Source organism: Zonotrichia leucophrys, chromosome 2 (assembly GCF_028769735.1).
Source record: "Zonotrichia leucophrys gambelii isolate GWCS_2022_RI chromosome 2, RI_Zleu_2.0, whole genome shotgun sequence".
In the NCBI taxonomy this organism is placed as follows: Eukaryota; Metazoa; Chordata; class Aves; order Passeriformes; family Passerellidae; genus Zonotrichia; species Zonotrichia leucophrys.
The window spans coordinates 25149857-25171786 of NC_088171.1; the positions used below are offsets into that span (position 1 = coordinate 25149857).

Sequence of the window (21930 nt, forward strand, 5' to 3'; positions counted from 1 at the left end):
AGCAAAGGACAGGAGGTTACACTTGCCAAGGGCGTAACTGCAGACTCAGGCAAGCAGGAGTTGTGATCCTACCACTGCTTCTCCTTTAATTGAGGTGTATACCGACTGCAAGGATGTGCATTGTGCATTTCTATGCTCAGTTTGAAGTCAAAATTAAACAAACCATGAGAAGCTCTGGGCTGCAGTGAGACTCCCCAGGCAGCATTAGTCATGCCCCAGGCAAAAGTGACGCGCACTGACAGCATCACTGCACAAAGCCTGGCAGGTTAGATCACTCCTGCTAAAACCACGGGCAGCTTGGTACTGTCCAGTCTTGCACAACTGCCTGGCTGTCACTGTGCTCTGCCAGGAACTGGAACACCAGGTTTCAATTCCTTTTTTTGTCCACAACAATGCAGCAGGAGCAGGTGAACCCTTGCCCTGGATGAGCAGCCTGGGAAGGGCCTCTCTCCTTGCCTGCTGTGGCCAGGCAGGGGTGAGCAGGGAAGAAGAGTCTGGGAGCTCACCAAGGAGAGGGAGCTGCTTTCTGCAGTGGCTACTGTGTGAACCTTGCTGGACCCCTCGGGTTTGCTTTTTTTCAACTACCTGATATAAAATACATAAAAGCACTGGCAGCAGAGACGAGACCCATGGTTTGGGCCAAGCTGCAAACTTCAGAGATCACCAATTGTGGTAAACAAGAAAAAGAGTAACCAGTGTTCAGAAGGGAGCCCAGTACTCAATGGGTGCAGTTGGTTGTATCACAGCATCAAGAGGTCCTGAAAATAGTTTCACATACGTTCAACCATGACTGCTCAGGTGAAGGCTCAGATGTGTGAAACCATTTGAGTGCGTTTAAGTGCCTTAGGTCTGCATGTTTAATCCTGGTCTTCACTTCTGCCCCTCAGTAGGATATTTCTGTTCCTTCCCAGTTCATGACTATGACATTGAAAATCATCAGTCTGCTTTTAAACACTTTAGGGACCAGTCCTGGGATCCTCACTTTCACTGCTTCCTTTAACTTGGAAAAAAAAGGCAGTTGACTAGTCTGTTTTTCCTTTCTGGGAGTTATTTTGTTGTGTTTGGGGTTCTTTGTTCTGTTTCTCTTTGTTTGGTGGGGGGTTTATGTATTTTTAGTTTCAAGTATCACATGCTCTAGACTTCTTTTTTGTTTATTAATTATCTTCTTGGTGGCCAGTATCTTTCTTTACTTGTTGTTTTTTTTTTTTTTCTTTTAAAATCTATTTTCAGTCAAACAGGTTTAAAATACAAATGGAAAACTAGCTTCCTGGAATTGCAAAATTTGCTCCCAGGTGTGGTCTCTTCTTCTGAGTGACACATCATCAAAGGCATTGGCCAAAGTCACTGTGGTTCTTGCTTCACTGAAAGAAAAAAGGTGCCACGAGTCTCCTGTGTTGTGACACTTGGTAAACACTGTCCGTTTGAGGGCCTGTTGCACTGATCACAGGAAAAGAATGTTGCTATGGCAAAAAAAAGCAAACAGTTGTCCTGTGAATTGCTTAACTCAGAGACAAAGAGGGAGTTCAGGATACATATGGGAGCAGAATGGCACTTTTCTAATGAATTCTATTTGCTCCTGCAACTCCAGTTTTATGAGCACCATTGAGTCATGGCCAGTAAGCAAGATGACAGATCCTTTTGCATGGGCAACACACGTCCTTAGAATCAGATTGCTCAGCTTAGAGCTCACTGTTCATTTCATTAGAGAATGATCAGTCACAGCCTAGGAAAAACATAATAATTTCATTTTCTTTTGAGAGGAAACACAGCAATAAGACAAAGTGTCTTTACAGTGAGCAGAAATTTTAAGTGGAATTATATAAGTTGGATGGAGATACGAAGAAAAGATTATTCTGCATTGGCAACTTCAAGTTCTTTCACAATTTTCAGCTGTGTGGTAGGCCACGCATTCCTTAGGCTGCCCTAGTGACATTTCCTGCATGTGCTGTCAATTGAAACCCATGGGGCTAAGTTTGTCTGAGGATGTGGGGAACATTGTATAAAAAAAGGAAACAAATACACAGAAAAAGAGGGGGGTTCCCTGTTATGAATGGCATTTCTCTGAATTGGTATGACTGGGAAAGTGTTGTGTGCTGTTGGCTGTCATGGTATTCATGGTGTGCTGCATTTTGGTGCTGTTTGCTACACAGCCAGGCTTTGCCATGTTAGAGCTGTGCTCAGAGCTCTGAGTACCTGTCGTCAGCATCACAGAATGGTTTGGGAAGGGACCTTTGAAGTTCATCACATCCCACCCCTCCACCATGGGCAGAGACACCTTCATTAAACCAGGTTGCTCAAAGCCCATCCGTCCTGGCCTTGAACATGTCCAGGGAATGGATGTGTCTTGGGGCACCCACAACTTCTCTGGGCAACATGTTCCAGTGTCTTACCACTCTCATAAGACATTTCTTACAATCATGAAATGACAGAATGGTTTGGGTAGGAAGGGACCCTAAAGATCATGTAGTTCCAGTTCCAAAACATTCTTCATTTTGTTCAATCTAAATCTACATTCTTTCGATTTAAAACCAGTCCCCCTTGTCCTGATACTACAGGGTGTGGTAAAAACTCTGTCCCCATCTTTCTTATAAGCTCCCTTTATATATCAAAAGGCTGCAATAAGGCCTGCACTGGTCCATGCTGAACAACCCCAGGACTCAGCCCGTCCTCATGGGAGAGGTGCTCCAGCCCTTTATCTTCCTCAGGACCCTCCTCTGGACCTGCTGCAACAGATCAATGGCTGTTTTGTATTGTGGGCTCCAGAGCTGGATGCAGTACTCCAGATGAGGTCTCAGGAGAGCAGAGTAGAGGGAGACAATCACGATCCTTGACCTGATGGCCTCTTTTGAAGTAGCCCAGGACAGTCCTTAGATTTCGCAAATGACAGTTCCTAAATAAGAAGGAGGGCAGTAATGGCAGCAAAGGAAACAGGAGAAAGGATCAGCAGGGGCAGGAAGGAGGCAGTGAATTGGAAAGGTGGACACTATGAGAGCAGTTTTCCCAGAACCCCAGTCTGAGCCATGATGTTTGGTGGCTGCCTGAATGGAGTTCGACCAAAGTGCCTTCATGATCTTTAGACCTTTTGCAAGCAGGACCTGAACAGTTTCTGTCATGTTTCTTCCCACCTGATCTTGCTCCTGCCTCCTCTTTGCTGTTTCTATCCCTCTTTCCTTGGTGCTGGGTGCTGGGAACCACACAAGCTGTGCTGGAGCTTGTTGCACTGACAGACCCACACAAGATGAATGCCTTGTCTTTATCCCTTCCACCTCCCTTCTGCTCTCCTAGCACAAGCATTTACTGTTTAGTTTCCCACCCAGCAGCTCAGACTGCACTGTATTCTTCCCAGATTTCAGTCGGAGGGAAAGGGACAAGTGGTGCCTGGATACTCCTTGCTCTTTCCTTACATTTCTCAAGCTGGACACCAGTGACATACAAGTAAAAAAGCTGTTGGCGTTACACATGCTTCAGTGTTGTGTGATATTGTCCTTTGGAAGGAGAGTATTTCTATTTAAGAGATGTTCCTGAAAACAGAAATTTATTTTCCTATCCAGAAAGCCAGCATTTGGATGACAACATAGTGTGTTAACACAGAAGAAATGAGGACATTACTGTATATGCTCTTCTGAAAAATAACCATTGCAGTTAGTTGTATGATAAAGGAGGGGAAAATATTTAGATAATGAAAAAAGCTGATCACCCTATGGAATGTAGAGACATCATGTGAAAAATGGTGCTCTGTGGAAGTGATGGTGAATGATCATGGCAGGGAGAATTGGTAGGATGCAGAGTCTACACAGGACAGCAGTACAGAGATGAAATTTAAATTGCAGTGATCTTGAAAACAAAGTAAAAAGGTACATGGAACCACACCAGGCTCCTGCAAGGGACTATCATGTGAGTAACTCAGGTAGGAAAAGGGATTTCATACTAGTTTGGCTTGGGTTTATTTTGCATTTCACATTCAGAGTTTTGTGGTTTAGACTTTAAATGCAAATGGATGTGGATATGCATATTTTGAAAAGAGAAAATTTGACCCTTCTCATACAGATAGTTTTGTGAAATCATGCCCTGCTGCTTGTCATAGTAACATGAGTCCAGTCCATAATTGCCAAACAAAATTCTCCACACATTCTGTATCTGCTGTTATCCCAGCTACACTGCAAGGGACTGATAGCTTAGTCATTCACTTCAAGGCTGGTTTGCCTTGGAAGAGAAACTTTCCCCTTTTTTTCTTGTTTAAAATGAGATTGCGCAAAAAGCAGCAGCAAACTAGCTCTGCTTTAAAGCATCGTCTGCTGCCTCTCTCACCTGTTTTACAGCAGTACCCTATTTTCATGCTGTTTCCATTAGAATTATTTAATGTTGTTTTTAAAGTGGGTATGAATTTTTTTCCTCTAAGCTGGGATCACAGAACACAGATGTAATAAGCAGTCTATTTGTGTTCCTTGATCTCAGAATAGGTTTCTGCCTTTTCCCTGAAGGCTTCCTTCAATTTGCATTTCTACAGTCTTCCTCACCAAGCACACTACACTGTCTGCCTTCAGATTTTGTTTCCAGGATTTAACAAACCTTCAGCACACAGGTAGCATGGAAAGTAGGAGTTGCCACAAGGTTTTGCTAGGGCCCTAAATGAGACACTAAGCATAAAGTTTACCTCATCATGTTGGTACTGCTTTTTATGACTCTCCCTCTTTCCTACACACTTCTCTTCCCTCTCTTCCAGGTTTTGGCAGTTTAGGGCTCAAATAAGACAGATGTCTTCAAGGTACAAGGAAGTACCAGACTCTTCTCAGAACTGAAACTTCACCCCAAACTGAGTGTACAGAACAATTTCCTTTAAAAAACCTAACGTGTTGCTTGATTGTTTGATGCTTGTCCAATGTGAAAAAACCTTCTTTTTCAACAAGAAGCTAAACAGATCTGGCTAAAATAATGTCTTGTTCTGTGTTTGGTTTCTTCCAGCCCTGATACCACTGGAAACTATTATACAAGAAACTATTGACTACACACGGCAGCGGAAGGTGTTTGGCCGGCCTGTCCTGCACAACCAAACTGTGCACTTCCGCCTGGCCGAGCTGGCAGCCGAAGTGGAGCTCCTGCGCTCGCTGCTGCACCGCACCGTGGGTGAGCTCCCACATCTGCTTCCCAGACGTGCTTCTCTTTGAGCAAAGAACTTGTCAGGCTAAAGGAACATGGGGAGGTGACTTCCAGAGTGACTGACTTTTTATGTCTTCTTTTTTTATTAGCTCTCTATGTAGAAGGCAATGATGTGACAAAATTTGCCTCCATGGCTAAGCTAAAGGCAGGTCGTCTGACCCGTGAAGTGACTGATAGCTGTCTCCAGTTTTGGGGAGGAATGGGATTCACCAATGAAGTTCTCGTGAGCAGGCTTTACAGGTAAGAGTGATGAAAATACAATGTGCCTTTAACTGAAATTTAGCCTCTTAAGTGTCCTATTAAACAATCACCTACTTGAGAAGAGCAGCAGCTTCTCACCAGTGTGAATGGTCTTGTTCCACTTCATAGCATGTCTCTGAAGGGGGTTGTGGAGGTAAGGACACCCAGTGCAATTAACTTTGAGTAGACAGGTGTCAGAACTTAACTATTCTGTTGACAAATCTTGGCTTTGCATTAAAGTTGTGAAGTTTGAACTGCCCACAGGTTAGCTTAAATGTCAACTGGAAGAGGAAAACTCAGTATTTTGCCTGATGGTCCTCTGGTATCTGTCACAGAGTAGAAAAAAAGGTGGGAAAATTGGGAGCTACCAACCAGTGACTTCTTTCTCTTTGCTTTTTGTTTGATTGTAATCTTGATTACAAGAACAGAAATAAAACCAGAAACTTTCTTCTAAAATGAATGAAAATCAGCTTTGTCTTTTTCCCCAGATATGTGTGAAACTGGAGTTCCCCACTTGACTTCTGCAGTAGCCTGTTCTGATAGCAGTCTCCATCCTTTTAGTCACACTAGATACCATGTAAGACATACAAGAGATGTAATCGCTTCCAGAAAGTTGTTAGATCATTAAAATGGTCCAGAGGCCTTTTTACACATTAAGTGAGGTCCCTTCAGATTTTAGTCACTATCTACTTAGAGCAAAATTCTCCTTAAGGAAACAGGTTTTTTTGGTATCTGGCCTCAGTGTCTTCTATTCTGTAGAATGACCAAAATTGACCTTAGATTCTCTTGCAGTAACAGCTTTCTGTTCAGCCCTTACATAGACAATACCTATTCCAAAGTTAGAGAAATCAGTCGTTCAGTTAGTTGAAAGTTTTGGTAAATGTGTCTGAGTAAAGTGAGAGCAGAACACTTGAGAAAATCTGCAAAAAGCTAGTTTCTTCTTAGGTAGGTCGAGTTCCTTTTTCTATTTTTAATAGCATTTTATGAACAATAATGTAATTGCAGTAAGTGAACAGATCCTCAATATTTTTTACAAGTGGACTCCTGAAATTTTCTTACAAAGGTACAGACAGCTTTATGATGGTGTTTTTAAACTAGCTGTCAATATGATGGTTTTCCTTGGTTATTTTTGTCACAGCCTTATTTTAACAAGTAATGGTCATTGGTGATAGAGATGTTAAGAACTACTGCAGTAAGTAATCTAAATAAAATTAATCCCTGTCCTTACAGCACTTACTGTAAATTATGTAGTCTGGACAGATTAATGTGTACATGCTTTTACATAGTTTTGTTTGAGATTTCCTAGCCTAGTATAGTGCTAACTGTGAGCAGGGCTTTTCTGTGTGGATTCCAGAGTGATTTCCAAGTATAACAGCACAGTCACATTTTTCCTTAGAAGAAATCCAGACTGTTTCCTGTTGGTGGACGCAGTCAGCTGGCTAAAGAAATGTATCTTTCTACCTCTAAAACAAATACTCTTATAAATGAGGCTAAGGACAGTGTGATATTTATACTCTGAAATTTTCTATGAATCAGTAATAATTCCACCATTGAGTAACCAAAGGTCCAGGAAGGGACAAGGAGAGTTTTACCTAAATAAACAATTACATGTTCAAGATATAATCTTGTTAATCTGTGACAATAAGCAAAGCAGCAACTTCCCTAAAGCCCTTCTTTTACTACAGCAGTCTGAGTAACCATTCACGTCACGGTGATGTTTGTCCAGTAGCTGCAGTATCATTGCACAGCAGGACATCTAGTCCTAATGTTCAAACATTTTTGTAGCATAATCTTTATGAAGTTCCCAAAGAGATGTAGGTTAACCTTCAACACTTCTGGCTGTTACTCACTCCGCAAAGAACATACAGTACAATGCATACTTAGTGAATGAAGTCTCTGAATTTTAGTTATTAGGGTCAGTTAGAGATCATAAGCAGAAACAGCACAAAACTGCCAACTTATTTTATTGATATCTGTAATTTAATCAGTAACATTTTAAACTTTGTAGAACAACTGGCACGTCTTAATTCCTATTCTCTAGAAGGCATGAAGAGAGCTGCTTCACCGAATAGGTGTCTATACTGGGTTGATTTTAGATATGTAAATATCTCACTTGTACAGATTCTAATAAGAAGAATAGGTAAAAAAAAAAAAAAGAAAAGAAAAGCTTAGAGCTCAAATATCAAAAGGTTTCATAGAAAAATACAAGACAATATAAACCCATAAAGAATATGACTGTATTTCCAAACTGTACCCTAGTAGCAGGATTCTGGAGAAGGAAAGCACTAGCCTGGAGTCATGCTTGTTTATTTTTCTCTCCTCTGTCTGAAAGGCCTTAAAGACATCGTGACTTGGCAAAAATCTATTATAGAACAAAGCCATCATTTTCATGAAAAACCTCTCAAGGTTATGAGAGACTGAGGAAAGAAACCTTTTTGAATCAAGTTTATTGCAATTGTTCAGACTTCCTGAGTTTTAAAAAAATTCAGGTAGTGATCTATATATTTTAATAGTAATTATGTGTGCTTCAATTGTAATACGAAGAACTTATATGGTCTTCTTAAAGTAGTTTGATTTGTTTGGTTTATTTTAAATTCAGATTGTTATTAACTGCTAAACATCATGTCTAACTGCTTCCAGTTCTCAAAAGTTTTTCTCCTATGGGCTGTGATGGGGAGAATGCTATCATTTCTTTACTTGCTACATTGTAAAAGACTTAAGAAAGCAGTAGTGAAAGATATTGACCACTCATGTGAAATAGAAGTGTAAGTAACATTGCAAATGCATAGCTGCAGAAGAAACACATTTTTATTTTACTCCTCAACAGTCGTGTAGTTATTGAAATATGAAGGTCTATTTGTAATTGAGGATAGTTAAAAAACTAAATTCTGTATAATTTTAAGTGGATTTTTTTAATAAGTAATGTATTTCCATCTAGATTTTTTTTCCTTCCCATATTACAAAAGTTAGTTCAAATACTTCGTTCACTTTCATTTTCTATTTCATTGTTTATTGTCTTTCATTCTTTATAAAACATGTCTAAATTTGAGTGAGTCCAGACAACTGGGGGTTTTAATCAGCTTTTTTTGTTATAGTCATTTATAGTCGTACCAAACAAAATGAAACCTATCCATTTCTGCTGACAATTTGCTTTGATGTCTGTACCTAACTGCTGAGACAAAACTTAATACCAACTGCTGTCATCTGTGAAACAAAATCTGCAGTTTCCACCTTTTTCTGCAGAGGCTTTGACACAGATGCCTGTCTACCACTTTCTTTGACTTTTACGAGTACCTTAAGAAGGAATTTAGGAGATGAAGCACATGACGTTTACCTTTAAGATAGCAAATCAAGGCAGTGATGACTTTAAAGTAGACCTATGTTCAACTCTGCTTTATGCTCAGAGCAGGCAAGGTGATGCCCATTCCCTCCTCTTGCCCTTCAGAATGTCCCTGAGAGGGAAGGAACAGGGTCATGGGAACTGGCAGGCACGGCTGTGGGCTGTGCCAGCCCGGTCAGAGGTCTGCTGCACTGAGTGGCACCAGCTCAAATTCTTCTCTCTAGAACAAAGCCTCCTTCAGATTCTGTTTAATTTGGACAGCCTACAGGTAATCTAGCTGAGTCTGAACATGGAAGAAGTCACAAAATATTAGGCTTGAGGGTTCATCAGTACCTTTTTTGGAGAAAATTCTTGCCAGTACTAAAACTTTAAAATAGTTAAAACCTTAAATAGTGAGTTATGAGAAAAAAAAGGGTAAAGGTTTTGTAATCAAGTGCAGTTTGTGCTGAAAAGAAGCAGTGTATAAATGGCCAGGGAAGCAGTGATACTCTGAGCCACGCAAACCTTGGTAAGGTTTTTTACCAATGGCCTTCTAACCATGGAAGTGGAGAGCAGCATCTCTGAGGGACTGCTGCCATAATGCCGGGCTGTTAGGGGAACCCAGGGCTTAAATCACCAAACTCACTTTCTGCCCCCTGACTGGCACTGATCACTGCCAGAAAAGAGAAAAAATCTTAGTTTATTTTGGCAGGAAATTTGAAGTTTCATGAAGACACCTGCATCATAGATAGTGCAGCAGGCTCCTCTCAGCTTGTTTGGGAACAGAAACAGCTTCAGTCCAATTCCATATGGTTTCCCAGAGGAAAATGTAGTGTAGAGCAGCTCCCACAGCAGGCTCAGCTTCTCAGCTGTAGGTAATAAATGGTACTGGAAGGCACAACTGCAAGCATGATCACATTTTACCAGCTTGAAGCTACAGACAGATGTAGTGTGCCATGAGCTGCATACAGCACATTACAGGATCTAACAGTTTGCTTGTGCTGTGAATGTCCCTGCTTTATGGCTGGGGAAATCACACACAAGGGAGAGATCAGACTGGGATAAGGACTGGCCCTGATTTTCAGGAAAACTGGGACCAAAAGTTTTAGCAGCAGGGTAGTAGACATGGCTTAGCTTGTGCAAAACGAGGTCCAATGTCACTCAGGGTGCAGATGGGTCAGCACCAGCCAACAGAGGAATGTTAAACTGCAGACTATTTTGGATTACACTATTCAGAAATACATTTTCAGGCTGTAAATTACAGGGTTCCTAATCATTAGAACAACTTTGTTATCTCATAACCTTCAAATTAGGGTAGTCCAAGATTAAAGGGAGCTTGTTTTTTCTCCTTCAAGCAGTGCTTGACACATTTCTGAAGGCTGTATGACATGGCCTCTATGGAGACGGGAAACATGATTTGACAATGTGGAGGGCCTTTTTTTTTTTCTTGTTGCTACCTAACCATAAGTTATTAATCACCTGGATTGAGTTTGGTGGGTGGGAATGGTTCCTCATCCTCCCTCTTAAGTGCTGTTTTTTAACTTGACATTGAAGATTTTTTTGCTTTTATTCATTAAAACATGGATTTTTACCATTTATCTCTCTTGATTTGGTTGAGTGAAATCTTACAATCTACAGTGAGTATTTCAGACACATGGGATTTCCTGAATGTAAGGAAACACTTCACAGGGAATATTTTAGAGGGACAGAACACAGTTGGATTCTCTCTTTCCTCAGGTTAACTCCCACTCTTTAAAGAAAACAGCATTCAATGACATTCAACAAGTAGGTAGAGGTTTGGTCCCTCAAAATGACACCTTTACAAACTGCCTGGTGTGCTGCAGGCTGGTTCCTCATGGTCCTTGGTTAGGGGGAAGCCACCCCACGCTGGTGGCTGCAGGAGGGCTGCAGGTAGTTTAGGATGTGCTGCTCTGTCATGTGGCAACAAAATGGTGATGCAGAAATCAAATGCAAAATGTTATTGTGCCAGATCAAAAGCCTTTACAGCAGTAGCCTAACAGTGTCCCTTACAAAAGCAATCGAATTCCAATATGTATATATGTTGAAATACTCATGTGCTGTATTAATAATGCATTCTTGATATAAGATAAACTATCAAGCCATAAGCATACATTAAATAACTGATACAGAAGGTGACTTCACTAGATGCTCTTTCCCAGCTTCCTTACAGAGTTTCTGGCAGGATAGTTAATTCCATGGTTTCAGCTTCTTATGATGAAAGCAAGTTTTTCCCAGAAGAGGGCTGCTGGATTAAAATCATTTGTGTCTTTTGTCATCTTAATCCGCTTAAATTAGGAGGAAACCTTCTGTCCTGGCTCCCCAGAGGAGAGATCAGCATTAGTCACCTGGCTGTAGATGGTGTAAGAAATATTCCTTATCTCACCCATAGAGACAAAAATATAATTATCAGCTAGGTTTTAAAGATTTGGACAAGCACAAAACATATGAAAGGTGTTCTGGTTTTTTGAGATGTGTCTTTATATGTGACAGCCTGACTTGTCTGTCACACACACCACCAAAGCCAGATCTTACCGTTATTTATAATTTCATATAAACAAGCCCCATGTGTCCAGGATTCCTGCTGCAGATTTCTATTGACATCACAGAGGAGTTCTGAGGATTAGTTACTTACTGTTGCTACAATGAAGATGCCAAATGCTGAGCATTGGCAGGGGCTTTCTTCAGCTTGACAAAGCAGACAGCACCACAACAGTAAGAACAAGCAACCTACCACTGTTCCAGCTCTGCTGCCTTCAGCAAGGCCCATAGGAAGGTGGGCAGAGGTAGTTTAGAATTATTCTGGTAGTTTTATTGGTGGTGTTTTTTCCTTCTCCCCTGAGGTAAAATATTTGTGAGTAAAATTGCTCGAGGCTGCAGTAGTGAGCACTCTGGCTAGCACAGGGAACTTAGGCAATACTGTCAGGGTTGACTTGGGATGGTTATGGCAGGTTTTAAATGAGTGATATTCAAAATATCAAATAAAGAGTAAATATTCCTGAAGCATTAATTTGTTAAGCACAAAAGCTCTATATAAAACTACCCTAGAATACTATATACAGAACTACTTGATGTAACATTGAAGTACCATATAATATTAATAAGGCTTTTACCAGATCTTACATAGTCATTAAGAAAACCTGGATTGGTTATAAACCTTAAATGGAAATTATACCCTTTCTGTGCAATTCTCCAATACCTCATGTACTGGTTGACTCTTTGAGCACAGTTAAGCCAATTTAAGTGCTGCAATGCTTTTTGCTGCTGGCCCTGCAAAAGCTCCTTCCCCTCCTACAGTTTAACTGCAGGCTTAGGCACCGACAGGTTTGGGACAGGCCCAGCAGGGGTCTTGTGGGCAGCATCACAACCCACCTGCCCAGGAGCCAGTGGGTGAGGTGTTCTGCAGGCATGTAGCATTTGTATCCAATTTGTAAGTAATTCTGGGCAAGCTGTCCAGCACAGCACCATCAGAACAGCATGCAAAAGTTTAAATCTACTCTTTATATTTCTGCAGGGACTTGAGACTGATGTCAATAGGAGGTGGCTCAGATGAAACCATGCTTTCCATCATATGCAAATACATGGACATACTTCCAAGAAAGTGATGCATCTGCACTCTTCCTTGAAAATGAAGAAAGCAAGAGCATGACTTGTGCTGCACGCTGAAGGGGTACAGATCAGTAATTTTGCCATCAGAAAGCACATCAAAGTCTTTCACCATTACCACTCTGTGTTTTCCAATGTCAAATTCTTGTTGAAATGAAGCACTCTGAAAGCTTGCAGCCTCCTGAATTCCCTTTTTTCAGTGAGTGACCCAAGTTTTCCAATGACCCTTGCTAAGCACACAGAAAATAATATGTTCTTTAATCGAGCTTTATCCACACTTCCGAGCATCTAAGCTGATAATTACGCAACAGAACTTCCATAGGAATGGAGGCTATGTAGCTTAATCTCATCTCAGTAAAGTTCTGCTTTCAAGATGAACAATCATGGCACAAATTATTCCCTGCCATAATGAAACCCCAGAACTGTGCCTTTCCTCTCAATTAAAAGGTACCTTCCCTATCTTTCACTTTTAGCAAGCAATCATTAAAATGAGCTCTGTCATCTTTGCCAAATCCGTTTCAATTTGTACTCTGCTCTGTCATGGACTTTTGGTGATGGGAGTAGTGTTAAATTTTTATTTGCAGAATTCTACAAACAACTGTTTAAGTGTATCTGAAGCTTGCAGAGGCTGAACTTCAGCAGCAATGTACCATGTTGTATGCATAATTATTAAGAAAAATATTAAAAATAAACACATTTATATGAAAACTGTGCATAATTACTGAAAGTCTCCCTAAAACAGCCATTTAAACTGGAAGAGGCAGCCTGTATTATTGATTAAAAAAATAAAAATTGGCCCTTAAATACAGCACCATTTCAAAAAAATACACTGATATTCTACAGTAGAAAAAAATGTATATAAACAACACTAGCTAGGATAATACTACAGGACACTTTATTTGTAAGTTCATAGTTGCTTATTAATGGTAACATATCATACAGTATTTCTAAAAAAGTTTTTCAAAAATTGTAGATGCGATTTCAGGATCTAGCAAACTTAAATTTTTTTTGAATGTTAAATTCAGCAACACAATAGCCTCAATGATTAGGAACTACTTGGTGAGCCAAAACTAAGTTCTCAAACCCTCATGTGACTGCATCTCCAATAAATGCATCATAATGTACTTTAATATAAAATTCAAAAGATCTGCTACTGTATTTCAGACATCATGCACTGTAGATTCAGGGACTATTACTAATTGGAAAGTAAGCATACTAATGGTAAAAGTTTAAGTGATTCAATTGAATCATTTCAGTTTTAAATACTTTAAATATAAAGAAAACATTTGTACTGTGTCCATATTGGTTGGTCCCAACGATGAAAGGCATTTGCTTAAAAGAGTAGATGTGTAAACATGACCTGTCACATTTAAATTAAAAAATAAAAAATCCAGTTTTTTGACAAGTAACTTCTTGTCAAAACACGCAGTTAAAGTTACTTACACATTAACAAATCTAAACACAAAAGTAATTTTTGGGAATACCAGTATTACATTTGCTAGCTTCAGGCCAGCCTTTAAAACTCCACAGGTAAGATCTATTTAGAAAGATCTACATATTCTTTGTGCTCTTGCAACTGAAATGACTATATGCCTGAAACTGGAGCTCTAATTTAGAGCATGGCCCAGAATGAAAAGCAGAATGAAAAAGAAAGCCTTGAAATTCTGCAATTACTTCATTTTCAAATAACCACTGTTTGAATTTTTTCAATCAATTCTAAAAACTATTTCCCCTAAAAAAATCCATCCCGCTATGGTAGCTGTTTCTGCATATTTACAAATAATCCCCCCAAAACAGGGGATAATGGAAGAACTCTGATACATTAAGAAAACTGTATATAACTTCGCATTAATTGTTAATGCAATTTACAACAATTTCACTGTTTTATCCATAAAATGTGCCACTTTAAATCAATGTCTTCATTAACTAAGACTACAGTTGAAATTATACAATGTAAACCAGAGGTAACATGCATCACCTCAGTTTAATAATCCAGTATATCACAAAAAAAACAAATAATGAAAAGAGCATCATGTAGCATAATAGCTTTGTCTGGCTTCCTCTGGAGAGTGTTCTCAGTCTGCCCATAGTTGCACCTAGAAGTCCACCCGTAGAGTCAAAATCATTCTCCTACATTTAAAAAAGAAACAACCAAGCAAACAAAAGAGCAAAAAAGAAAAACATGTTACTCTGATAAAGAAATACCCTTACAGCTCACTAAATATAGTTTTCCCTGTTTTTTTTAAGTTTTCAAAACTAAAATTATTTTAGAGGCAAAAACTTATACCTGTTTATCCAGTGCTATTATTACCCCACGCCAAAGCAAAGTGTAAGCAAAAAAGGCATTTCTGACTCCTTTATTTTTTGCTTCTTCCTTCTTCTATTCTTGAATACAATTAAATATAGAAGTGCCTTTTTAATGATGAAGTATAAAACCTATACTTGTATCCAAAGCATAAAGATCTAGGTTGTGCCTTAGGAGTAACGTATTTGCACATCTTATCTTTTTGAATAGAAATACTGATACTGCTGACAAATCAGTCACATGTTGCAGTCAACAATAAGCTGTCAAAATTTTAATACCAATGTTTATACTAAAAGACAGGATGCTTTACATTATAAACTTTTAATCCTAACCCATATTTAAAAAAGTCAGTTATTCAATACTTACCATTTCTGATAACATTTTATTCTGATTTTTAACTTCTGTTCCAATTTCAATGGAAAGCTATAAAAACAAAACAAAACAAAACCAAACCCAAAAAGTATTAAATATGAAGAATCAGTTCATACACAGATTAGAGAATCCACTCAAAAAATACATGACATGACTAACATTTTCCCCAGTGAAAGCAATACCTGGTATTTTCAAAAAACAAAATAACATGCACAGTATTCTATCAATAACCCTTAGGGAAATAAAAGATTTTCCATTTGACTAGATGAGTCTAAAGAGTCACTGGAAGTACTCGATGTTCCTCTTCCCCTTTTCCAGATAATGTCTTACTTGAATTATTGGACAGACTTAAAAAAACTCAAGATCTAGTCAAGTCTCAAGTAGCAATTACCCATTCCTGGAACAACTGTTAAAACTGCTGGCACACAGCAGAGAGAACCATAAGCATTGGTTTGACTCCAGGTGCTGCTGGAGCTGACACTTGTAACCTACAAACACATCTCTTTGACAAGCTGCTGTGCTATAAACAGGAGGCCTTTCCTCAGGGAACTTGTGTAGCCCTTCTCTGCTTCATGTCACAGAACAGAAGGAGGAAAGCTGCACTGGAGCCATCCTGAGACAGTGACCAGGGCCAGCAACAGCCTGGGCAGACAGGACCCAGGCCAAGGCAGAAAGTGAAGTGAGGGAGGAATGGGTTAGGGTTGGAACCAGGGAGGAATGAGACCAGGCACAGCTGGAGCTGCAACATCACAAAGATGAGAGCCAGCCAGAAAAGCCTTGGCTTAAAGCAGCTCTGGAGGTAAACAGGGGAGAACTGACACTGAGCCTGACTCTTAGTGGCTTAGCCTGACTGTTATCAGCACACGGGCCTTGAACAACTGCTCAGCTCCTGGGGTGGAGGGAAATGCACTCCAGGCCCCCATGCTTTGGATTAGCCAAAACCCATTTGTTTTCACATGTCAGAACTTGAGTCTCATTATCTTGTACTGATGCATTTCAAACAAGAGTGAAACTGGTTTTACATGAGGCTTCTTGGATTATGTGAAGGCTATTCCATATGCAAAGATTATCCCATTGCATTAAAAGACAGAACTACAGAAAGCTCTCCTTGGGGAACCATGAACTGCTCTGTTGATATACATGGATTTTGAAATGTAGCATACCACAGCAGGAGACAAGAAATGAAATTTGATAACAAAGGTCAAAGCTTTTTTTTTACCCCTTAACTTGCTCCAAATTCTTATTCTAAACCTGTTTAATTTCTCTTTGAGACAAAACCAATTTAAAGCAACAGTATTAGCAGTAAAACTTTGAGTGAGTTCAGGCCTAAAAAATTCACTGGAATGTGGTTTATAAAACTTAAAGTTTTTAAGAACAAGAAATCCACAGAACTTTAATCTCAGAGCTGTCTTTCAGTTAGACTTGTTTGAAAGAAGTCCTCAATCTCTGAAAGGAATCAGAATCATCAGAGCACCAAACTTCTCCTTCAGAGGATATTAGCATGCTATTTCTAAGAGCTGTTTTCACATTACCTATTTTTTGACTGCAACTCCCATTCCCTGTTCCCCTGTACCACTGACAGTTAAGAAGCAGAGAAAATTGGGAGTGAAGCTGAACCCAGGAAAAAGGAAAGGTAGTGGCAAACCATTTCAAGTCTTTTATTTCTCACTGCTCTACTTATTTGACTGTCAATAAATTCATTTCCCCAAGTTGTTTTGCTCATTGTGGTAGTTGGTGAGTGATCTCTCCCTGCCCTTATGTAGATGCACAAACTTTTCATTGTGCTTCTTCCTCTCTTGTCCATCCACCTCGAGTGACAGAGCAGCTTTGGCAGGCACCTGACATCCAGCCAGGTTAACACATCAGTTTTAAATTTCTGTTGTAAACTAAGTCTGCTGCTTCCCTGATTCACATAACTGAATTTCCTGCTGTGGTGACACCACTGCAGTTAAATACATACCGATTTGATGGCACTGACTTTTGAACGCAGACTTTCTGTTAGCCTGTCATTCTCCTCTTCATAAACACTGTAGCCACTGTTGGTATAGCCATAGCTCCCTGCAGCTGCTCCATCACCTGCAAACACAACAGTCAGCAGGCAGGCTTCCTTCAGAACTCCCTGCATAAACACCCATCCCCTCTCCAGAAACAGCACGCAGCTGGGCAGCCTCTGCTCAGAGGGAGCTGTCAGTCTGACAAAGGAAAGAACCGAACACTAAGCACTACCAAATGCCCACTTCTTAATGATACACTGCCTAACACCTCTCCTGATTCCCTAAGAAGTGTTCCCAAGACTTGTTTGATTTCATGAAAATACCACTGCACAATACAAATCTGAAGTGTAGGAGTAAATCTAAGGTAGTGTCAGACACACCTGGTTTAGCCCCAAATACTTTCTAGGAGGAAGTCCTTGGACTCAGTCATACACTTCAGAGGTGTGAACTTCTCCTCAGCTTTACAGAGCCGTCACAGCACCCACGGGGTTGCAGAACATGATGTGGGAGTTCAAAGTTTCCTTCTAGTCATCAACATGACTGCTGGCTGAAAATTGAGGCCTAAGCTGCTCAAAACACTCAGCAGGAACTCTGCAAGGAGTTCTCAATTTGCACCAGATTATATCTGTAATAAATTTATAACAGTTGGGATTCTTGGTTTTTTACTCCCTAAATATGGCAGGAAAACAAAGAAGCACTTTAAAAAACCCCAAACAAACAATTTCTGAATTTGGGAAGGACTTGACAAAAGAGCAATAAATCTGCCTATTCATGGGAAGACGGCTCAAACTAACATGGTATTAGAACAACTGAATAACAGCACAACTAAATGGGGCAATACTATTTACAAGAGCATGTAGTGACAGGACAAGGGAAATGAGTTTAAATTGAAAGACAGTACGTTTAAATTCAATACTAGAAAAGAATGCTTTACTGCGAGGTTGGTGAGGCACCGGAACAGGCTGCCCAAAGAAGTTGTGGATGCCCTCCCATCCCTGGAAGTATTTGTTCAAAGCCAGATTGGATGGGCCTCAGAGCAACCTGGCCTAGAGGAAGGTGTCATGGCATGGGGGGTGGACCTAGATGGTCTCTGAAGTCACTTCCAAACCAAATCCTATGACAAACACAAACCTGTCGCTGCTCGGTAAATCCAGCCGGGCCAGAAGGAAAGGCAGAGGCAGGGCTGACGGCCCTTCCCCTCCAAGCTCCCGAGCCCTGCCAGGACCCGGCACCCAGGGCAGAGCCAGCACCCTGCCACCAGGGCACAGCTCCCCTCACGCCTCCCGCGCCCCCAGCCCTGACAGGGGCCGGGCCCTGCCCGTGTCGAAGCCCGGCCCGGCCCCGCCGCCGCGCTTACCCAGCCCCGCGCGCCTCATGGCTCTGCCCTAAGCTGCCGCGGGAGGAGCGGAATGAGGAGAAGGAGAAGGAAGAGGAGGATGAGGAGGAGGCCAGAGCGCCGCAGGGACGCGGCGGGGCTGGCGCGGCGGCCGCGGACCCTTCACCCGCGAGCGCCACGACAGCGCTGCGCGCGCGGCCCGCTGGGTGCGCGCCCGGGGCGCGACGGGGCCGCGCGGGGCCTGCTGGGAGCTGTAGTCCTGGCCTAGGGCCGCAACAGAATGCCAAGAAAATTAAAACTAAGTGCTGAGAGGAGCTTTTAATTTCTTTTTTTTTTTTTTTTCTGTGAAAAACGCCAATCACTTGTTTTTAAAATTTTAGAAGTTTAATAGGAACAAAATCGTTATAAAAATAGTAATACAATTCGAGTAGTAATAATTTGGACAATTTGAAATAGGACAATATAATACTACAGAGACAAAGAGTTACGGACGTCCGGGTACCTTTTTCTGGGCAGTACGAGCCCGAAAAAGGACGCACGTTAACAGAGGATTAACCCTTAGAAACAAGAACCTGTTGCATATTCATATACCTCATACATGATGCATAAATTCCATTCAAATACAGAATTCTGTCTGGTCATCGTCAGCTTCTTCCTCTGAATCCTAACAGCACCTTCGAGGTGGGAAGAAGTTCGTTTCTTCTGATAAGAGAGCAATAAATTCTATTTCTCTGAAAGATTTAGGTGTTCTGTGGCTGCTATTTTGCTGCAAGTCCTTTCCTTAAAAAAAGTAGCTTACGCAGCGTAGTTTCTATTCCAACTTTTATTTATAACCCAAAACTATATTTAAGACACTACTCAAGAGAATTAATACAGCATTTCTTTCTAACACAACACATATAATATTCATTTTAATATTTGCGAGAAGCCAATTATAAAATACGCATTTTTCACATTCTCCCTCCACTGTTTGTTTAGAAGTAACAAGCGTGCCACTGCAGCATACAGACACTTAGACTGGAAACTTGAAGAATATAGTCACTTGTATTATTGAATGTGATTTAAATTTTGTTCTCAAAGATAATTTCTCCTTCATTCATTCATTCGCCCCTTGCAATGCTTTAGCACATAGGGGTTTTTCCTGCTTATATGAAGGATGTGATTGACTGAATTTAATTTATTTGCCAGGATGATACCAGAAGGATGTAAAGAAAACACCATTGAGTCCATTCAGAATTGGCTGTTTCAGGGGTGGTGTCCACTGGACTAAAGAAGCTGAACTGCCTTTCCAGCTACAACAGGCTGTCTTTGCATTAATTGCTCTGGTGTTTGTCTTCTGGTACGAACTGGGACCCTGAGTAGTGGACCAGCACCTATTGCATTGTACAAAGTATTTAAACACAGACCACAGCTCCTTTTTCAGGAAGCTTGCAGTACACCAGGGGCCTTCACCAAGGCAGGCAGAGCTGTAGAAGGAAGAGTCAATAGAAGTGGTCAATAAGAAGGCCCATGGCATCCTGCTGTCCTCCTGTGTAATTGCTGTAAGACACCCCAAGTCTCCAGTGAATAAACCCACAAATACTGCAGCATGTCTTTTCTCTCCATTTGTGGAAGTACATTGGAGACCTTAGTCTTGTATCTGTCCAAGTTCTGGACAGATGTTAAGAAGCTGATTTATTTCTTTCTCTGTCACCTCTGGAAGCCTGTGTCTCAAAGAACATTGCAAAGAGTAAAGTCAATTAATGCAGAAAACAAATATTTATTTAATTATTGATAATTTAAGCAGTTTATCCAAAATTTCAAGCATCATTTGCTCATCTAAAACAGAAGAGAAGGCCAAGGAGAACAAATGAGCTGCAGAACTGTCTCCTGTCATGGGATTCTGTCTGGAGCTCAGCAATTCTTACAGGAATTTGCTAGCTGCCATTATTGATCACCTGAGACTTGATTTACAGCAGTTCAGGGAAATGCATCTGTTGTTTCAAAGATGGGAAAAGTGCTGTCACCAGATTGAAGCTCAAAGATGGAGCCCTTTGAGGTAAAACCATCTGAAGTTCACAGACAGGCCGATTTTTACCTGGCTGGGGCAAAGAGGTCTCTTAAAGGATTTCATGCTTAGAGCAGCAAAATCTAGATGTTGAAAATGCAAAGAAAATTAACAGATTCTGAGAAAACCTTCTTCCTGAGTGCTTCAGATTTGAGCTAGGGCTCTGTTAGAAGGAATGTCCTCATCATCAGAATTTTTGCAGAAGGGCTAGTGTGACTGTCTGTACAAGTAATCAGAGAGTTAAAACTGAAGGTTTAGGAGGCAGTAGGAAATATCTTTTCAGAACAGCTGGCCTGACTCTCTCTCTTTGTTAGGTGTAATTTTATTTATATTTTTGTCTTCATACACCATCCAAGAAAATTATTGCATTTGGTGACATTGCTGTATGAAAATATTTGTCTTTACAGTATTTATATATTATATGTCGCCTTTTTCTTTCCCACATGACTCATCTTCCATTTTTCAGTAAACATGGGTTTATATATAACTAGGTAAAATGTATATCTCTCAACAAGGATTGTAGTTATTCATATTAAGGAGCTCATTTTCCATTTTCACTTACATTTTCTGCAAAATAAAATCCCAATATGTAATATGTTCACAGTTCATAGTGTATAGATATATAATCTCCTTATGATGTTGTGAAATAGCATCTTGAGTCTATACGCAATTTACAAATACCACATTTATTCTACAGTTTCTTACAGCAAAGCATGAAAATGATACTGACATGGTTAATGTTTCAAATCTATTTTAGTCATACTGAATTTATGGTTTTTCATACACTGGAAGTACCTCATAGGAAAGTTAGTTAATTCTGTAGGTCTCCTGGCATTACAATAAGGAAATCAGGATTACATTCTACAGCAGAGGCTGCACACAGAGGTCAACTCTGGGTGTCATTAATATGTTTATGTTACATTTCCATGGAACAGCTTGTACTCACGTTAATGATTTCACAGAACACATCTGTGACATAAACACAGTTTGTCTGTCGATGTGATTAACTGTGCTGCTGCTGCCTTTCTCCCTGGCAGCTCCCTGCATGGAGACGTGCCCTGAGCTCCTCAGCCATCAGCCCAGCTGTGCATGGGCCGCTGGCAGCTGTGGCTGCAGCTGTTCCGTGGCATCTGCAGCTCTTCCTGCCAGGAAGCCTAAGTGAGTAGTCAGCAAGTGGTTTTCGATGAGTGACTCATCAATGTTTGATTTGCCAGTGACAACACACAGGAAGAAAAATCACCTTTAAAAAAATAAATAAAGTCCGCAAGCTTACCTATTTGGTCAATGCTTTTACAATCTTTTAACAATAGCCTGCTACAGGTGTGTCATTGTCAGAGACCCTGCTGAGGCAATGTGCATGTCAGTCTCCTTTCCCCAAAATATTAGTGAACAATTTACTCTTTAAAAAAACAAAAATCATGTGTTTTGTAAGAGAAGCATTCCACATGTCCTACCAGCTGTCCTGTCACTGCTACAGTTTTTACTGACTCTTTACTGACTTCTACTGGTTCTCTTTACTGACTCAAATTAAACGAG

The 21930-nt window shown here is 40.5% G+C and overlaps 2 protein-coding genes across 3 annotated transcripts in view; one reads left to right on the forward strand and one right to left on the reverse strand.

The window, feature by feature from the left end:
* Positions 1 to 13181, forward strand: part of LOC135443742 (probable acyl-CoA dehydrogenase 6) — a 74437-nt gene extending 61256 nt beyond the window's left edge. Inside the window, exons 7-9 of one of the 2 annotated variants that reach the window (XM_064704328.1) lie at positions 4963 to 5124; positions 5247 to 5397; positions 12249 to 13181. In XM_064704328.1, coding sequence (XP_064560398.1) covers positions 4963 to 5124; positions 5247 to 5397; positions 12249 to 12339 — 404 coding nt within the window. In that variant the 3' untranslated portion in view covers positions 12340 to 13181. The remainder of the gene's footprint in view (positions 1 to 4962; positions 5125 to 5246; positions 5398 to 12248) is intronic. The other variant, XM_064704329.1, reaches the window with a different exon arrangement.
* Positions 13182 to 14305: 1124 nt separating this feature from the next.
* BET1 (Bet1 golgi vesicular membrane trafficking protein) lies at positions 14306 to 18558 on the reverse strand. Its single transcript, XM_064704330.1, has 4 exons — positions 18369 to 18558; positions 16978 to 17093; positions 15012 to 15068; positions 14306 to 14470 (listed from the first exon to the last, which is right to left on the reverse strand). Exons 1-4 carry the CDS (start codon positions 18385 to 18387, stop codon positions 14315 to 14317), a joined length of 348 nt encoding a protein of 115 aa, XP_064560400.1. The 5' UTR covers positions 18388 to 18558; the 3' UTR covers positions 14306 to 14314.
* Between the last annotated feature and the right edge of the window lie 3372 nt (positions 18559 to 21930).

Coding starts and splice junctions, on each gene's coding strand:
- BET1 (XM_064704330.1), bottom strand. Junction 15,069..16,977: donor AAGTCAGTGCCATCAAATCG/GTATGTATTTAA, acceptor TTGTTTTTATAG/CTTTCCATTGAAATTGGAAC. Junction 14,471..15,011: donor ATAAAATGTTATCAGAAATG/GTAAGTATTGAA, acceptor TTTTAAATGTAG/GAGAATGATTTTGACTCTAC.